Source organism: Manihot esculenta, chromosome 15, assembly GCF_001659605.2.
Source record: "Manihot esculenta cultivar AM560-2 chromosome 15, M.esculenta_v8, whole genome shotgun sequence".
Classification (NCBI taxonomy): Eukaryota; Viridiplantae; Streptophyta; class Magnoliopsida; order Malpighiales; family Euphorbiaceae; genus Manihot; species Manihot esculenta.
Window position 1 is genome coordinate 9,419,305 of NC_035175.2, and position 16,030 is coordinate 9,435,334.

Here is a 16,030-nt window from a genome sequence, read left to right on the forward strand (position 1 = left end):
AACTAAATGTTGGGTTAAAAGTGAGAATACGCAAATAAGGTGTAGCTTAAGTAAATACTAGTATTTATATTTTTGTCTACACCTGGATCTTGCTGATCTTACAGATTTTCTAAGAAAATCCGCATACGATTTTCCGTCAAAATTTGCCAAACAAAATGGTATGTCAATCTTTCTCTTCTAGCTGCGTGTACATTGCTATTGTTGTATCAGTGTAACATGGCTTTTACAATTACGGACAGAAGATTTGAATTTCGTTTCTGCAAGGTTGAAGGGGTTTTCTTTTCATTTTGTCATTGGCGGATGTTTTACATTATGTTGATTGCCGTTTGAAGATCAATTCTGCGCTATACTTGCTTAGTTATTGTGTTTAATGCCTGTATCGTAGATCTAAACTTGTTTAATGTTTCTGTGATTGATTTCTACATGTGGAAAGCAGATTATAGTATTTTTGCAAATTAATTTCGCTCTTTGAATATTGAGAATAGCTTTATGGTCTCGAAAATTCGATGCAATCGGTATTTTGTTAAGAATAATAGCCTTTCGTTTTATTTTCTGAGTGATCGATGTATGTGATGGACCACCTTCTGAGCTTCAGTTCCGTGTCATTTTGAGGATAATGGGTTGTTTGAGATGTTTTAATTCTTTAAATGCAATTTGGATGCAGGAGTCGTGCCCTTCCGTAAAAAATATCCTTCTTTTGGATGCCGAAGGGAAACGTGTAGCTGTTAAGTATTATTCGGATGACTGGCCAACAAACAATGCCAAGGAAGCTTTTGAGAAATTTATATTTGCCAAAACTCAGAAGACTAATGCCCGCACTGAGGGTAAGCTATCTGCATCGTGATATTTTCTCTGTGTCGTCTGGTTGTATATGTGTGTTATAGAATTCATTGGATCAAATGCCCATTCTCCATCTATGAAATACTTGTGTGGGGTTTGCTGTGGCATTTCATCATCTAGCCAGTTGGTATCATTTCAGTGAATTTCATTCTCTTTGCCCTGCTCCTTAAATAATCTGTAATTTCATAATATTCTTATGGGTATATGTTATGTGATAGTATTGATGATTTCTTTTTTCCTCCCCTGGTATTGAGGAACAGAGGAAATCATAAAAAGGGTTATTAGAATGTTCAATTCTGAATGCAGGCATTTCATGTTCTAGGATCTGCAGAAGTTTATTTGTTTATTTGTATTTTGTGGATTGTTCTAGCTACTTAGTAAATGAAATATCCTCGGTGATGAAAGAATAGGTATTTTGCTCTTCTTGCATGTTTTATTCACCCTGTAATTCTCACTCCTTCCATGTTTATATATTGCCACTTCATCTACAGCGGAGATAACAATGCTTGAGAATAACATTATTGTTTATAAGTTTGTTCAAGATCTTCACTTTTTCATTACTGGAGGTGAAGATGAAAATGAGCTCATCTTAGCCACAGTTCTTCAGGGGTTTTTTGATGCTGTTGGTCTTCTTCTAAGGTTTTTCCAACACCCTCCTTATCATTTCCTCCTGTACAGTTTAAATTATTGAAAATACTCTCTCTAGTGTCAAATATCACCTTTCTTATTTATTGCACTTGACACGTGTTTAAATGATTCCTTGTTTTAGAGGCAATGTGGACAAGAAAGAGGCACTTGAGAATCTAGACCTCATTCTGTTATGCCTTGATGAAATTGTTGATGGCGGGTATGAGCTTGCTTCTACATGAGTATGCTGTCGATGTGCTTAATTGAACTAGATTTATTTTATGCAAATGTGGTCTTTTGTTTACTAATTTGATATTGAGATGAAAGATAAGGTATGGTAAATTTCAACAATATCTTGCAAGTTCTAAGCATAAATAACTGATGCCCCAAATTAAAATTCCATGTATCCCGAAGATATTTTGAATTTTGCAGCAAGGATAGATTTATGTTTTGTTTGAATGCAAAGTAAGTTTAAAATGTGAGCTCTCTGTGAGCTGAACTAAACTTTTAATTATCTGTTTCATATATATTTTCAGGTAAACATTTGGTGTCATCTTAAATATATAGATATATGAATTTTGGTGCAACATGGAAAGATATTTTACGCAGTTCTGGGCAGTGTTCCTAGAGAGGCCTTTCTTATTATGTCATTGTTAACTTCTCATAATTTTTCAGAATAATACTGGAAACTGATGGAACTGTCATCGCTGGGAAGGTAGCAAGTAATAGTATGGATGCTGGAGCTCCATTATCCGAGCAGGTTTTGTTACTTACACCAACCTCTTTACTTCCCTATATTATATATATGTAGGGCAGATACACATAGGGATAACACATGCCACAATAAGAACAACTAAAGTTCTGTTTTACTTTTGCAGACATTAACTCAAGCATTGGCCACTGCACGGGAACATCTAACGAGATCCCTTCTCAAGTAATAGGAGAAGAAGCAAAAGGAGTTCTCCTATTTCTAGTTTTAGATATGTTAATAGATGATGTTTGCTACACGGGCTGCTGAAAGCTCCCATTTCTTGCCCTTTGATTTTGTTTTGGTTTTACATTGTAGTCTTGTCTGTTTTGATGATTAAATGAAAGCACAGCCGTAATGCTGTCTAGATGCATCTTTCCGAAATCTCTATATATGGATTAAAATTGCTAAACATCTAAAAGAAATTTACTAAACTTAAAAGGAGCCAGGTGAAAATATAATTTGAACTGCATTCAACGGCCAAAATGGCATTGAGAAACGAGAAAGCCATTTTACTGTCATTGTTATATAAATTTATTAATATTTTTATTTTTATTATTATAATCAAATAATAAAAGATAAATTATATTTTGAAAATATATTTTTAGAGAAAACATGTTGTATATAAAATATTTAACAGAAAAAATTTCTTCATAAAAAAATTATTTTTTGGAAATAAACGAAACCTAAAATTAAAAAATTATTATTTTAATTTTTTTTAAATATGCTAATTTCATTTTACATCAAAAGATTTAAATAAATTAGACAAAAAATAGGTTATATGAAAAAAAGTAAGTCATGTCTCAGATCTCCATATTTTATTAAAATTAATTATTTAAAATATTTCATAATCACTCAATTAAAAATTACATTTTTTATAAAAAAATTAAATTTTCAAATAAAAATTAATTTATTTATTTTAGTATTATATTAAAGAAAATAAATAAAATTATAAAAGTTAAATAATTTATAATTAAAATTATAAAAATTAAATAATATAAATATTTAAGTGTAAAACAAATTGAAAACCAATTATCTTGCAAAAAAAAGATTAAAAAGACTTCACAAATATTGGGATGTTGCAACGCTAAATTGACGTTAAATAGTTAATTTAAATAAAAAATGGACCTAATAATAACTCGTTAAAAAAAAGAGTTTTAAATATATTCAATATTTTTTAGAAAAATTTATTATTTAATTTTTTTAATATAGTTATTAAAAATAAGAGTTTTAACTATATTTAATATATTTTTTAATTTAATATATTAAAAAATATTAAAGAAATTGACTTTTTAATCTTTGACTATTTTTATTATTCATAAATCAATTTTTATATTTTTAAAAATTTATTAAAATATTTTTATTTTTTTTATCATTAAAATAATTTTTTATTCTATTTTCTGTTAAAAATAAATAAAAATAAGAGAAAAAAATTTTAAATTCAATTTCACACCCACATAAAATCTCTTATTTAATTTATGTTTATTATTATTATTAATAAATTAATTTTTATATTTTCAGAAATTTATTAAAATATTTTTTTTTAATTTATTAAAATATTTTTATTTTTTTAAAAAAATTATTAAAATATTTTTAAATTTATTAAAAAATATATTTTTTTCATAATTCCTCTCCTTCAATTATATAATTCTCGTTTTCTTAAAAAAAATAAAGAAGAATAAAAGAAAAAAAAAAAAAAAAAGAAAAGAAGAACAGCTCCTTCTTTTTCCTAGAGAAAAGGAAAAACTGAAGAAGATTAAAAAGAAGAAGATTCGAAAAAAAAAAAATAACGAGGAGGGAGAAGATAAAAAAAAAAAGAAGAAGAAAGTAGAGAAGAATAAAAAAGAGGATAATTTAATATTTTAGTTAGTAGGTTTTTAATAGTAAAAATAGATGAAAATATTATTTTATTAAAAAAAATAATATTTTAATAAATTTGAAAAATATAGTTACTGATTTATTGATCGCAGTCCGAATTTGTTAACGTTGGCAACAATATCCGGACAATAGTAAATCTCCCAAAATATTTTACCTCTCACCAACTTTGGGGTCGATGTTCCATTGACAAGACATCATTGGAACAGGCTCATAAAGTTGCGTCTTGCAAACGCTAAGCCTTCTAGCTAAAACGCTCTCTCCTGGGAAGAAGAACAAGGCATTCACTTCTGTAGAAGCAACGCGATTCTTAACTCTGTAAAGAACTGCTGTTGCCCGAACCGATGGTTTTTTTTTTTTCCTTTTGTCATTTTCCATTATTTCATCTGCAATGAGGGTTTTGCTTTTGGTTTCTTGTGCTAATTTTGAGCTTTTCCATGCTTTGATTTCTGATAATTTTGGGCTTTAAGTGAACCAATTGCGTGTGTTCTCTATATGGTATGTTTGAGAAGACTTCTGATTTTGGTGATTTCTTAGGGAACCTATATTTGTTTGTTCGTCATTTAGTGTCATGTGTTTCCATTATTAGGAAATAGAAATCTAAATAAATTTTATATCTCTTCTCTCGGAATGAGCAATAGCCGCTATTATGGATGGATTTGTGAAATTGAAGTCAGGGAGAATACCATTGTAAACTGAGAAGATTGTGTTTTTAGAACATTCTTTGTGTGTACTATTAGGTTTATGTGTTTGGATGGAGGTGTTGTTTATGTAAGGAAGCTGCAGGAAAACGACTATCTAGTTTTAGCAATTACTTGAAACTGATAATCCCCTTATGTTATCTGCTCTTTAAAAGACTGTTTGAAAATGCTACTGAACTTTCAGAACATTAAAGTTGCCAGAGCTATTCAAAGTGCACTTTGGAGATATATTCCTAGTGAAGATAGTCTACCTGGACTTAGAGAGTGGGTGTACAGCTGCAAGAACTTAGGCATGGGCCATATTAGGGATTATCTAGTGACTCTAAATTGGGATCTAACATTTTGTATAATTGGAATAGCTTTAATCGTCACCATTTTACTCCTTTCATTTATTTTAGTTAATGTCATTTATTCTTTGGGATACTTTGTTTTCATGTCATTTTGGTTGTGCAGTTTGGACTTCTAAAAGTTTTCTTCCTGTACATGATATTTAGGATGATCCTGAGTTAGAAGCGATTCGCCAGAGAAGAATGCAGGAGCTCATGGCTCAACGTGGCATGGTAATTATGATTCAATATGTTTGTGTGCTTGAATTGCATGGCATCGGCTGGCTGTTATCTGCAATATGGTCATGGTCTTATTCAATTTTATGAATGGTTAGGGAAATCAGCAAGGCTCTGAACAGCAAAAGGCTCAGGAGGAGGCAAAGAGGTTGGTTAGTGAACTTTAATTTGTGCCAGTCTGTCCATTTTATTTGCAGTAGAGCCTGCTGCTTGGACACCATTTTTTTTTTTCTCTTTCTCCCTCTCTTCTCATTTCTGAAAATAATTTCTTTTCTTCTGTTCATATTGTTTACTTTGAGAAGTTCTACTTTTTCAATATAATATATTGGTAGTAGTTTCTGAAAATTAAAAAAAACAAGGTTTTCATGTTTGAAAGGCTGTCTTGTATTTCAGTTGCTGCTTTGAAGCAGATTTTTAAAAAAAAAAGTTGGACAAATGGAGTTTCTGATCCAGAAAAAGAAAATCTGATTTTGCAAAAGAAGCAATCCAATAGGCTTGTAAAACATACATAGTGACTATATTTTTTAACAAAAATTTCTCTCTGACCTTTTATTTTGATAATAGGGATGCAGAGGAAAGAAGGCAAATGATGCTTAGTCAGATTTTATCCACAGAAGCCCGAGAAAGACGTCAGTTCACATCTGAAATTACTTTTATAAATTCTATATGTAGACATGTTTTTTGTGTTAGCCACTTTTTAGCAGATGCATTCTTGTTAATTTGTTGCTTTATACTTGCATTCATGAAAAGCATATTACTTGCTTGATTTTTACTTCAGTTAATGGATTTTATAGTGGATGTAAGTTGGTTTATTTTTGTGCTGTATTCTTTGTTTGTGAAGCAATAATGTTGCATGATAACATTGAGCATTACGTCTCATTGAAACCTATGTGGTTAAGAAATATTGTACGTCATTGAATTGCTACATAGAGTAACTAGATTCTAGAGTGATAACTAAAATGCATTTGATGAACTTCTTCACTAGGAAGAACTTTATGATACCCTTTTCTTCCTCTTCAAACTTTCATCATGTGCCATTGTGGTTTTGTCAGTTTGATCTTCATCTAATCCTGTATCCCATTTGTGACTGCTTAATGAATTCCAGCAGTCTGCTGATGTTGGCCTCTTTTATTTATACTAAGTTTTGTTTTTGATCATTTACTCTTCTTCCTCCACCTCTCTTTGTATGAGATTTGGTGTTGAACTGTGATGAATCTGGGAATATTCCCTAATCAAGTGTGGTCGATGGGTGTTGACATGCTGATTAGATTTGTCTGAACCACTTTTGGATGAATGATTCTGAATTGGTGCTAAGTTAAACAATCAGATGTGCACTAACTTTTGGGAAGTCAGACATAAGAAGTTGAAAGGCAATGCATATCTAGGCACTGAAGTATCTCTTTGAATTTTGTAGCAGAGGTTCAATATTTTTGTGAGTGCAGAAGAATAGCTCAGTTTTTATTTTGTCCTTTCCTTTGTCACATAAATATTGGAACCATTTCTATAATTAACTCTGTTTTGTTTTTTTGCATTTTCTTTTGTCCTGTAAATTATTGGAACAATCTTGTTTCCTATGCAATGATACAATCTCTGCAGTTGCCCGCATTGCTTTAGTTAAACCTGAAAAGGCAAGGGGCGTTGAAGATGTTATATTGAGAGCTGCACAAATGGGTCAAATAGTTGAGAAGGTATATTTCAGTTTGCTGCATTTTGTTTAATGCCTAATATATTGTAATACAGATCTATTTAGAATCTGTTACTGAAAAAGAACTGCACATATTGTTGTTTAATATTTTTGCAGGTTTCTGAAGAGAAGCTTATTTCATTGCTGGAACAGATTAACAATCAAACAACTAAGCAGACAAAAGTCACAGTAAGTCATGAAAAACATTAAAAGAAAAAGGATCTTCTGTACACTTCCCTAGCATTTATATGATTATTATACATAATTATGTATGTCATTTTACAGATCCAGAGGCGGAGGAGTGTTCTAGAGGATGATGATTAACTCAGATATGTATCCTGTGTTTTACGATGACGCAGTGCTGTTTTTGTTTCTTATTATATTTGGACAAATACTTTGATGGTGGTGATCTATTTAATTGAATTCCTGCGTGGCTTTGTAGTTCCGAAATTTTCCCCCTCGTTCTATCATTCTATATCAAGTAGTTTGGCTCAACTAATAAATCTGAATGATCTTTTATAACCACCTAGTTTGGCATTTGAAGTTGAGAGATTGAAAAAACATCTGGTATTCCGTTTTTCTCTTGATGTGAGGACTGGCAATGTGATAGTAGAAGTAGAGCTCAAATTGGGCTTGCCATGATTATGTCCAGCGCTTCAGTAGATCATTTTCGCATATTTACTTTGGTTTACCTCGCACAACAATTTGACTGGATTAGCAGAAAAGATAAAAAGTTTTCATTTTTGCATGTCAGCTCTTTAATTGCTTTAGGTGGAATCATAATCAATATATTATCACAGATTGTGTGGTTCAATTCCTTGTCTTAAAAATTCCATACTGGGTTTGTTTGGTCTGAATTCATTTTTGTGAGTTCTAGATAACTTACATAACTGTATTTGTTGGACTGATGCGATTATGAAATTTTTTTCCCCAATCATGTACCTTATATTTATTAATTAAATAATTTATTATTTATTATTGATTAATTAAAATGATTTAATTTAACGTTATTATTTCAGCTTTTTATTCTTTTTTACTTGCTTTCTACTCTGTGAAATAATCGTATGGAATTTGATTAACTTGTACAATTTTAGATATAAAACTAAATAGTGTTCATTTAAATGTAATTTATTTTTAAATTTTGTTCAACTTTAATTTTATTATAAAAAAAAAAACTCTCTTTACCTATTATTATAGGTTATCAAATTAATAATAATAATAATGGAAAATATTTACTTCTCTTTCCTCTAATTTCCCTCTGGATTTATAGTTGTTTTATATATAGTAATATATTTAACTTAGATACTATTTATTTATTATAAGTTTAATAAATCATTATTATTATTATTATTATGTGAGATTTTATATTTCTGACCATTGTAAATATTGTCCAATTATATTGTTAGTATTGTTTAATATATTTTAATATGTAAAAACCATTCAATATATTTTAATTTATGGAAGTTTTTTATAACCATGATAACAAACCATGTAAATAAAAGAAAATAGGAGTTACGGTCAAACTAATTTTTTTTTATTATTCAATAATTATATTATACTTTTTCTGTTTGATTTTTTTATTTTAATTGTCTAAAATTATTATTAATTTTTTATATTATGATTAAATATAAATAGATTATTATAACTCTATTTAATTTTTTAATATAATTTTTCATTAATTAGTATTATTCTGCATGAATATTTAAAATATTTTTTAATATTTAATAAAATTTAATATTTTAAAATAAATATAATTAAAAAATTAATTAAAAAATTTTATCTTTCTTAATATATATAATTTCTCATTAATTATTGTTATTTTAAATAAATATCTAAAATATTTTTTAATATTTAATAAAATTTAATATTTTTAAAATAAATGTAATTAAAAAATTATTTTTATCACAAAAAAAATAAAATAAATAAAAATCAAAATGAGAAGAATTATTTTTTATTTATTTTATTTTTAAATATTAATAGTAAATAATTATTTTAACAACATAAAATATTTAAATTATGCCAAGTTGCCAACTGTCGATTTCAATTAAAGAAAGGGCATCATGAAAAAACCGTGGCGATTTTTTCGTTCTAGCGGCTTCCAGAAACACACTTATTTTTCAGAAATTTAGGGGTTACTAATTTATTAGTTGGATTGAATTATTATAGTATTGATTAATGATTCCAGCTCAAGTTATGTTTCATACATACATTAAAAAGTTGTCGCTTCACATGTCCGGTGGTAGCCCGACGGTGAGGGTACCGTCTTTACTCAGAAAAGGAGCCAAATTTTCACGCGCGCGTTTCTTCTAAAATTCAGTAGAGTGGAGACGAAAAGTGGAGTCTGTTGTTGACCTCTGAAATTGTGAACCTCATTAAACAAATCAGTGGTTTTTAAGCCTTTCAAAAGTTCGAGTGTCCTTTGGATGGCTCTCCAACAAAAAGGCCTTCATTTTCTCCTTCTCATATTACCACGTCCATCTTCACTCACCGTCTCTTTCTGGTTTGTATTTCTTCTCTTTTGATCTCTGTTGCCCCTGCAATTCTCTGATTTTTCTCTGTCTTATTCAATCCTGCACAGTTTTTAGTTTTCTTTCACCACCCCACTATTCCTGTTCGTCCAAAATCCCCAAAGATATATCCTTTTTGGTTGCCCAGATGGAGAAAGAGCCCCTACTATCATATCACAGCCCAAGGCGGAGAACACCGCCTCAACTGTCAACTCTGCTCTCTACTCTCCCCGAGCATGATGAAGTCTCGCTGCCTATCCCTCTTACCCCTTCACTCCTTAAAGAACGCCTTATTTTTGGCCCTTCTGCAGCCTCTCCTATTGACCCTTCTCCTGCTCTTGAAGCCTTGAACCTATCTCTCAACTCCCCAATACAGTCGTCTTCTAATCTAGAATTCAATGCTAACGCTCAAGAATCATCTAGTCAGCAGCAGTCTTGGTTGATCGACCCCAATTATAAATGGACCAAGACTAATCTCCACCGGTCCAAAACAGCACCAGCTATGGCTGTCATCAATGATACTCATCATCCTCCCATACCCAAGCCTCAATTTGCCACTCAATCCATAGTTCGACAAGCTTTTGTTCTCTTGCTACTATATTTGTCTTTGGGTGTGGTAATATATTGGTTCAATCGTGATAATTTCGTTGCAAATGAAACGCATCCCGTTGTTGACGCGTTGTATTTTTGTATTGTAACAATGTGCACTATTGGATATGGGGATATCACTCCTAATAGCACTTCTACGAAATTGTTTTCTATATTGTTTGTTTTGGTTGGATTTGGATTTATTGATATTTTGCTTTCTGGGATGGTGAGTTACGTGCTTGATTTGCAAGAGAATCATTTGTTGAGGAATGTTAAGAGAGGAGGTGATGTGGAAGCTGCGGGTTCTGTAATAATTGATGTCAAGAAAGGAAGGATGAGGATAAGGATGAAGGTGGCATTAGCATTATGTGTAGTGATTCTATGTATTGGAATTGGTGTTGGTGTCATGCATTTTGTCGAGAAGCTTGAATGGTTGGATTCTTTTTACCTCTCTGTTATGTCGGTTACAACTGTTGGTTATGGTGACAGAGCATTTAGGTCATTGGAAGGTCGTATTTTTGCGTCCATTTGGTTGCTTGTGTCAACGCTTGCAGTGGCTCGAGCATTTTTATATTTGGCTGAGGCAAGAGTTGATAAGCGACATAGGAGGATGGCAAAGTGGGTGCTTGGCCAAAACATGACGGTCTCTGAGTTTCTTGCTGCAGACATTGACCAAAATGGCTTTGTAAGGTATGCTTCATTTATAATATTTTACACATTTCCATACTGCAAATATTTTGGATTACTTTGTTGTAGTTCATTGATTAAGATAATAGTTACTGTAAAATTGTGTACTGCTTTAGGTGCTTGCATTTTTTTTTTAACCCTAGAATATTCTGTTGCATATTGAATTTTGATTTTTTTTTTCTTCTGATGTGTATCTTAGTCTTGTATATTTCTATTAATCAGATCTTGTTCTAAATTGAAACTGGAAGAAGTAGCAAATTTTCTAGATGTAAATCTTGTTCATATCTGTCCATTTATCTCATATTTTATGTTTCAATTTCCTGGCTTATGTGGTTAGGATTCTTTTCCTTAGGAATGTTTGTTTGGGATATAATACTCCCTAAACAATAGTGATATTAAGGAATTTTACTGGAAAATTATTTCAGCCTTTTGGAAAAGTTTTGCAAGTAGACCTAGATAATTGCCATAATGGTTTTAACTTCTCCCCTGCATTTCTATAACATGAAGTAAGACTCTAGAAGTCGCTTTGGTGGTGCAGAAGCAAGCCACTTCGTTATACTTTTCCCAAATTGCAGGTGCGTAGATTTCTCTTTTACCAATAAATTTGATATGCCCCAATTTGATCAATAATCAGATTCGTGGCCAGAAGCCCAATTCATCTCTTCAAACACCAAACAACTTCCCAATCTTGTACTTTCAGTCCTTTCCCTGTAAAATCTATGGATGGTTAATGTTATACGGATACTCTAAAGCCAAAGAAGCAATTATATTTTTTTCCGTGCCTAGAAATTTCCGTCCTAGCCCTGCCATGTGCGCTGCAATGATGAATTATGAAGTGAGAAAGACAGTGTTGTGAAGTGTTGCCATTCTGGGAATAGAACTTCTTTTCATCCATACACCCTATATCTTGGCAATTTAACCCCCTTTCCACCTTGTGGGTAATGGGAATTGCCAATATGTTGTCCCACCCCTACTTGTTTGAACCCTATCCCCAAGTCCTAACCTAAAGTTGTCTCTTTTTTTTTTGTTTTATTTTTCTTAAAAACAGACATTATAAATAATTAATGAAAAAAGTACAAAGTTCATGTTTTAGAGAATATATGTAGCTATGTCATCCAAAATTAAATTACCAAAATTATCTTCCTCTTTACAGAAGCTACCACTAAGATCCAATATGGTGCCATTTTGGTCTAAGTTTGGCGTAGGTATCCTACTAGCATGGTAATCAAGTGGTACACATGGAAATATGAGGCCAAAGTGCAAGTATGAAAAAAAAGTTTAACAAGGGACAAACATCATGATTTTTTTCTTTTTTATTTCTATTGCTGCTTAAGGACATGTCCAAATAATTGGTATTGTTTAAGTAAATTTATTTAGAATTTTCAACATTTATAGTGAAAACTAAATTATGGAATAGGATTACCAATTTCCCAAGGCTTTTTTTCCATGGTATTAGAGGTAAATGTTGGGACTCCCAGTATGTTTCAAGTGGATACCCTGAAAATGGTAAATGTTGATTATGGGTGTATCTGTTGATATGTGGTTTTAACAATGGTTTAATGTTTGGAACAAATACCTACTTGTGTTTCTTTTGCTTGTCACATACCTTGTGGACCTCAGGAATTCTCCAACTCTAGGAAAGCTTTGACCATATATTTGGATGATTTACTGCCTGGCTTATCATGTTAATAGAACTTAAATGGCTTCAGTATAATGCTTCGGTTACGTCGGTGGTTTGGCATCCATTTAAATTTTCTCCTAATCAGGGATTCCTTTTGAAATCTAGTGATGATCTATTCCCACCCTATTCTTCTCATTTTTGTATTTTGCTGCTTTTAAGGAGATGTGAATTGTCGTGTCTCTGACCCTGCTTAATTTTTGTTTAACAGTAAGATGGATGCTACTATTGCAATGTAGGAACTAGGAAATCTACTTCCTTCTCAGACATGTTTGCTGCTAGTTGTCTGTTTAATTGTCTGAAAGTTTATCATTTCCTCTGCCATTTACTATGCTGTGATATGTTCGATTCAAGCAGGGCCAGATAGGCCATGTGTCTTTGTTGTCCACTAATGTTAGATTTCTTTGTCCAGTAAATCGGAATATGTAATATACAAGCTCAAGGAGATGGGAAAGATTTCTGAGAAAGATATTCTTCAGATATGCCTTAAGTTTGATAGGATAGACACTGGCAACTGTGGGAAGATAACTCTTGCTGACCTTATGGAGAGTCAGCACTGATATACAAGTACCATTAACAAGTTTTTAATGGTACTACTAGAATATGAGAAAATGATGTGGGATGATGCATTAAAGCCTAGTTTGTGCTCGAATTGCGTGGACAGTGGTATCTTCTGTGAACTCGAGGCCTGAACAGCTGCATCTTGATATCCATCCTGATTCTCCAATCAGTTTGGCATCTTGTGAGTTAAATGGGCCCCAAATTCTGAATGTTGCATGGGTTCTGTTGCTTGTCAAGTTGTAGAAATCAGGCGGATGTTAAAAACCTGGTGCATTTTTCAGCAACCTAGCCGCTAGCCATCATTATAGTGATTGCTCGAGGGATCGGCTCGGATAAGTGGGTTGTGGCGACTGGACTGGACTGGGGTATAGGCTGATGCAACCTTTTCTTGGCATGGGCATAATGGATTAATTCTTTCTTTTCAGAGACCAAGAAATACAGGCAAAGTAATTTACAGTGTTGCTGTTAATTTACATTGTTCTTTGGCTCTACAAAGTGCAATGCAAATTGCATAGAATGAAGGTGGATGCTCTCTATCAAGGGATATTTCCCTGATAATGTTTGTATTTGTCTGTAATCATCAATATTAGCAGTTCTTTTCTGTAAGGTCTTCTGCTGAGTTTTGTTGTCGTTTGCATATAATCTGGGAATTTATTTTATTTATGACAATTTATTTGAAGTAGTTTTTTTTTTTTTTTTAAACTTGTAAATCAAAATAGAAAATAATCTACAAACTCATTATTTTAGTTCATTTATAAACTTAACAATTGGCACGTATTCTATTTATAATACAAGATCTTAATAAATTTATTTACGTATTAGTTATATTAATTTTTAATATAAATTATAATTTTGATGATTTATTTAATAAATTTTAATTTTCCCAAAAAGAAAAGTTTGCAAATTTCTTTATGGAATTTCCAGAAAGATATAAGAAGCAATTTGATTTGGATGTTATATGGATAGTAACATCATGAATACGAGTAGTAAATAATAAATCCTAATCAAGTTTAAAATGAAATTGCATAATATAATATGCATTTCATTAATTATTATTTTTATTTTTCGATGTAATGTAATCAAAATTTTTATTAAATTTGAATATAAAATTTGATTATATTGCATTACGGGGTACTAAACAATAGACATGATGAGAATGAAACTTGAAAATTTTGGTGTGCTCCTCTCATTCTCGAAAGGCTGCAAGTGGTTGCTCTTCTTTTAGCATTCAAGCCTGCTATTTTGAACAAGCCTTGAATCTACTCAACCAATATTGAAGCAGTCAAATTCAGCATTGGAAGTCAAGTCCTCCCTTTTCCTTTTCTTTAACAAAGGTGAGGAGCAAACACCTTCCAAGTCCCATAGGTTTGCATTCAAAAGTTGTTTGATGGATGCTGCATCAAAATCAAAAGCAATCACTTTTCAACTCAATCTAGTAAACTTTGGAGCTTTTTATACTTTTCTAAAAGCAATTTTGCTTTTAGTATATCATTATGGATTCTATTTATGCCTTATTTTGCATTTTTTAAAGTCCACAATTCAAAATCACAAAAGAATACCAATACTCAAGCACCCTTTTCTGAGGTAAGAAAACCCAAAATGAGGGTGCATGCCCAGTCATACTCTTCTTAATCTCCCATAAATCATTCAAAATTTAAAAAAGAATAATAAATAAAACATGCTTTTGAATTTCTAGGGAAACAAACAGTCTTCAATGAAGTTGACTAGGTGAGCAAAGGGCCTATGTACAACTAATGAATGATTTTTTAGAATATGGGGGTTTACCAAAAAGAAGAAAGCCAAGTCAACTTCCCTATTCCAACCTGTAATAATTTAATCCAACATTCAACAATGTAATAATTTAATTTGATTCCCAATCAAAAAATAATTAACTATTTTGAACAATACATTTAGGTTTTTTAATTTAAAATATCATTAAAAAATTAAGAAAATTAAATAGGTTTATTTAGTTTCCTGCAATAATTTGGTCATGATCATAATTTATGAAAAACATATATTTTGATGTTTTTTCAGGTAAGTTGGATCTTGCGAATATATATCAGTACTGCTTTGTATTTGAATTGCAAAAATAGTTTAAATATATCACAGAATAAAATTTAAGATATAAAAATATATTTAATATTTTATCTTTTAATTATTAAAAAATTAATTTCATGTGAAACTTGGAGTCAAGAGAGAATCCAGGGAACCATTAATAAACAAACCACGTTATGGCATCATGAAAATGATAATAATAAATTAATCTAAAGAATTTTTTGTTGATAATTTTGGATTTTTATTTATAAAATACCCACTTAATTATAAATTCAATGATTAAATAATTTTTATTATTATTATTATTTCTTTTTAATGTGAATGAGGAAGGAGAGAAGGTAAGTTCTGCCTTAAATTAGGGAATTACCAAGTGAGCTCCAATTGATAGGGACAGGCAATAACAAAAATGCAAAGAACATACTTTATGTCACATTTAATGGGCACAACCAATTAAAGTCAACAATTTCACACTCTTTTCTTTTCTTTTCTTTTCTTTTTTTATAAAAAACTTATCAATTTTAATAGCTGGTATCAAAGTTGTCTATCTTAAGCAACTACCCATCAAAATATAAACAACCATTTGATATGATTATCTCTTGAAGAATGAATTGAAATGGTTAATCATTTGGCTCTCCATATTATATATCCTATCAAATACAACACTAGATGATGGGAAGTCTTAATAGTTAGTGAATAAGGTAAGTAATGACAATAGTCAGGATAGATGAACATTCATGTGGCCCGATTGCTGAGAGACTTGTATTCTATATGTTACTTGATGTTTTGAGATTCAGAAAATAGAGTTTACAGTAATTGTCTAAATTTAGATGATCACATTGTTGAGAGACTTGTATTTTTATATGTTATTTGATATTTTAAAATTTAGAAAATAAGGTTTACGGTGGCTGTCTAAATT

At 31.0% G+C, this 16,030-nt stretch overlaps 3 protein-coding genes across 5 annotated transcripts; all 3 read left to right on the top strand.

Moving 5' to 3' along the window:
- Position 1: 1 nt before the first annotated feature.
- Positions 2 to 2,588, top strand: LOC110601098 (coatomer subunit zeta-1). Of its 2 annotated transcripts, none has more exons than XM_021738111.2 (6): positions 2 to 158; positions 665 to 824; positions 1,332 to 1,479; positions 1,610 to 1,687; positions 2,143 to 2,227; positions 2,346 to 2,588. In XM_021738111.2, exons 1-6 carry the CDS (start codon positions 156 to 158, stop codon positions 2,403 to 2,405), a joined length of 534 nt encoding a protein of 177 aa, XP_021593803.1. In that variant the 5' UTR covers positions 2 to 155; the 3' UTR covers positions 2,406 to 2,588. The 2 variants fall into 2 exon arrangements, with proteins under 2 accessions (XP_021593803.1, XP_043806952.1); XM_043951017.1 differs by lacking the exon at positions 2 to 158 and adding an exon at positions 174 to 264.
- Positions 2,589 to 4,210: 1,622 nt separating this feature from the next.
- Positions 4,211 to 7,488, top strand: LOC110600901 (DNA-binding protein DDB_G0278111). The gene is made up of 7 exons (XM_021737817.2): positions 4,211 to 4,437; positions 5,286 to 5,351; positions 5,453 to 5,502; positions 5,919 to 5,983; positions 6,951 to 7,042; positions 7,156 to 7,227; positions 7,324 to 7,488. The coding sequence occupies exons 1-7, from the start codon at positions 4,435 to 4,437 to the stop codon at positions 7,360 to 7,362; spliced, it is 387 nt and encodes a 128-aa protein (XP_021593509.1). The 5' UTR covers positions 4,211 to 4,434; the 3' UTR covers positions 7,363 to 7,488.
- Positions 7,489 to 8,964: 1,476 nt separating this feature from the next.
- Positions 8,965 to 13,741, top strand: LOC110600902 (two-pore potassium channel 3). 2 transcript variants are annotated; one of them, XM_021737820.2, is made up of 2 exons: positions 8,965 to 10,823; positions 12,710 to 12,900. In XM_021737820.2, exons 1-2 carry the CDS (start codon positions 9,694 to 9,696, stop codon positions 12,735 to 12,737), a joined length of 1,158 nt encoding a protein of 385 aa, XP_021593512.1. In that variant the 5' UTR covers positions 8,965 to 9,693; the 3' UTR covers positions 12,738 to 12,900. The 2 variants fall into 2 exon arrangements, with proteins under 2 accessions (XP_021593512.1, XP_021593511.1); XM_021737819.2 differs by lacking the exon at positions 12,710 to 12,900 and adding an exon at positions 12,911 to 13,741 and having other exon boundaries at positions 8,969 to 10,823.
- Positions 13,742 to 16,030: the final 2,289 nt, after the last annotated feature.

Excerpts from the sequence above, each read along its gene's own strand:
- LOC110600902 (XM_021737819.2), top strand. The coding sequence starts at position 9,694 with ATGGAGAAAGAGCCCCTACTATCATATCACAGCCCAAGGCGGAGAACA. Across the intron at positions 10,824-12,910 it reads GACCAAAATGGCTTTGTAAG|TAAATCGGAATATGTAATAT; the intron begins GTATGCTTCATT and ends TTCTTTGTCCAG.
- LOC110601098 (XM_043951017.1), top strand. The coding sequence starts at position 217 with ATGGCTTTTACAATTACGGACAGAAGATTTGAATTTCGTTTCTGCAAG. Across the intron at positions 265-664 it reads TTGAATTTCGTTTCTGCAAG|GAGTCGTGCCCTTCCGTAAA; the intron begins GTTGAAGGGGTT and ends ATTTGGATGCAG. Across the intron at positions 1,480-1,609 it reads GCTGTTGGTCTTCTTCTAAG|AGGCAATGTGGACAAGAAAG; the intron begins GTTTTTCCAACA and ends TCCTTGTTTTAG.
- LOC110600901 (XM_021737817.2), top strand. Across the intron at positions 5,503-5,918 it reads GCTCAGGAGGAGGCAAAGAG|GGATGCAGAGGAAAGAAGGC; the intron begins GTTGGTTAGTGA and ends TTTTGATAATAG. Across the intron at positions 7,228-7,323 it reads CTAAGCAGACAAAAGTCACA|ATCCAGAGGCGGAGGAGTGT; the intron begins GTAAGTCATGAA and ends GTCATTTTACAG.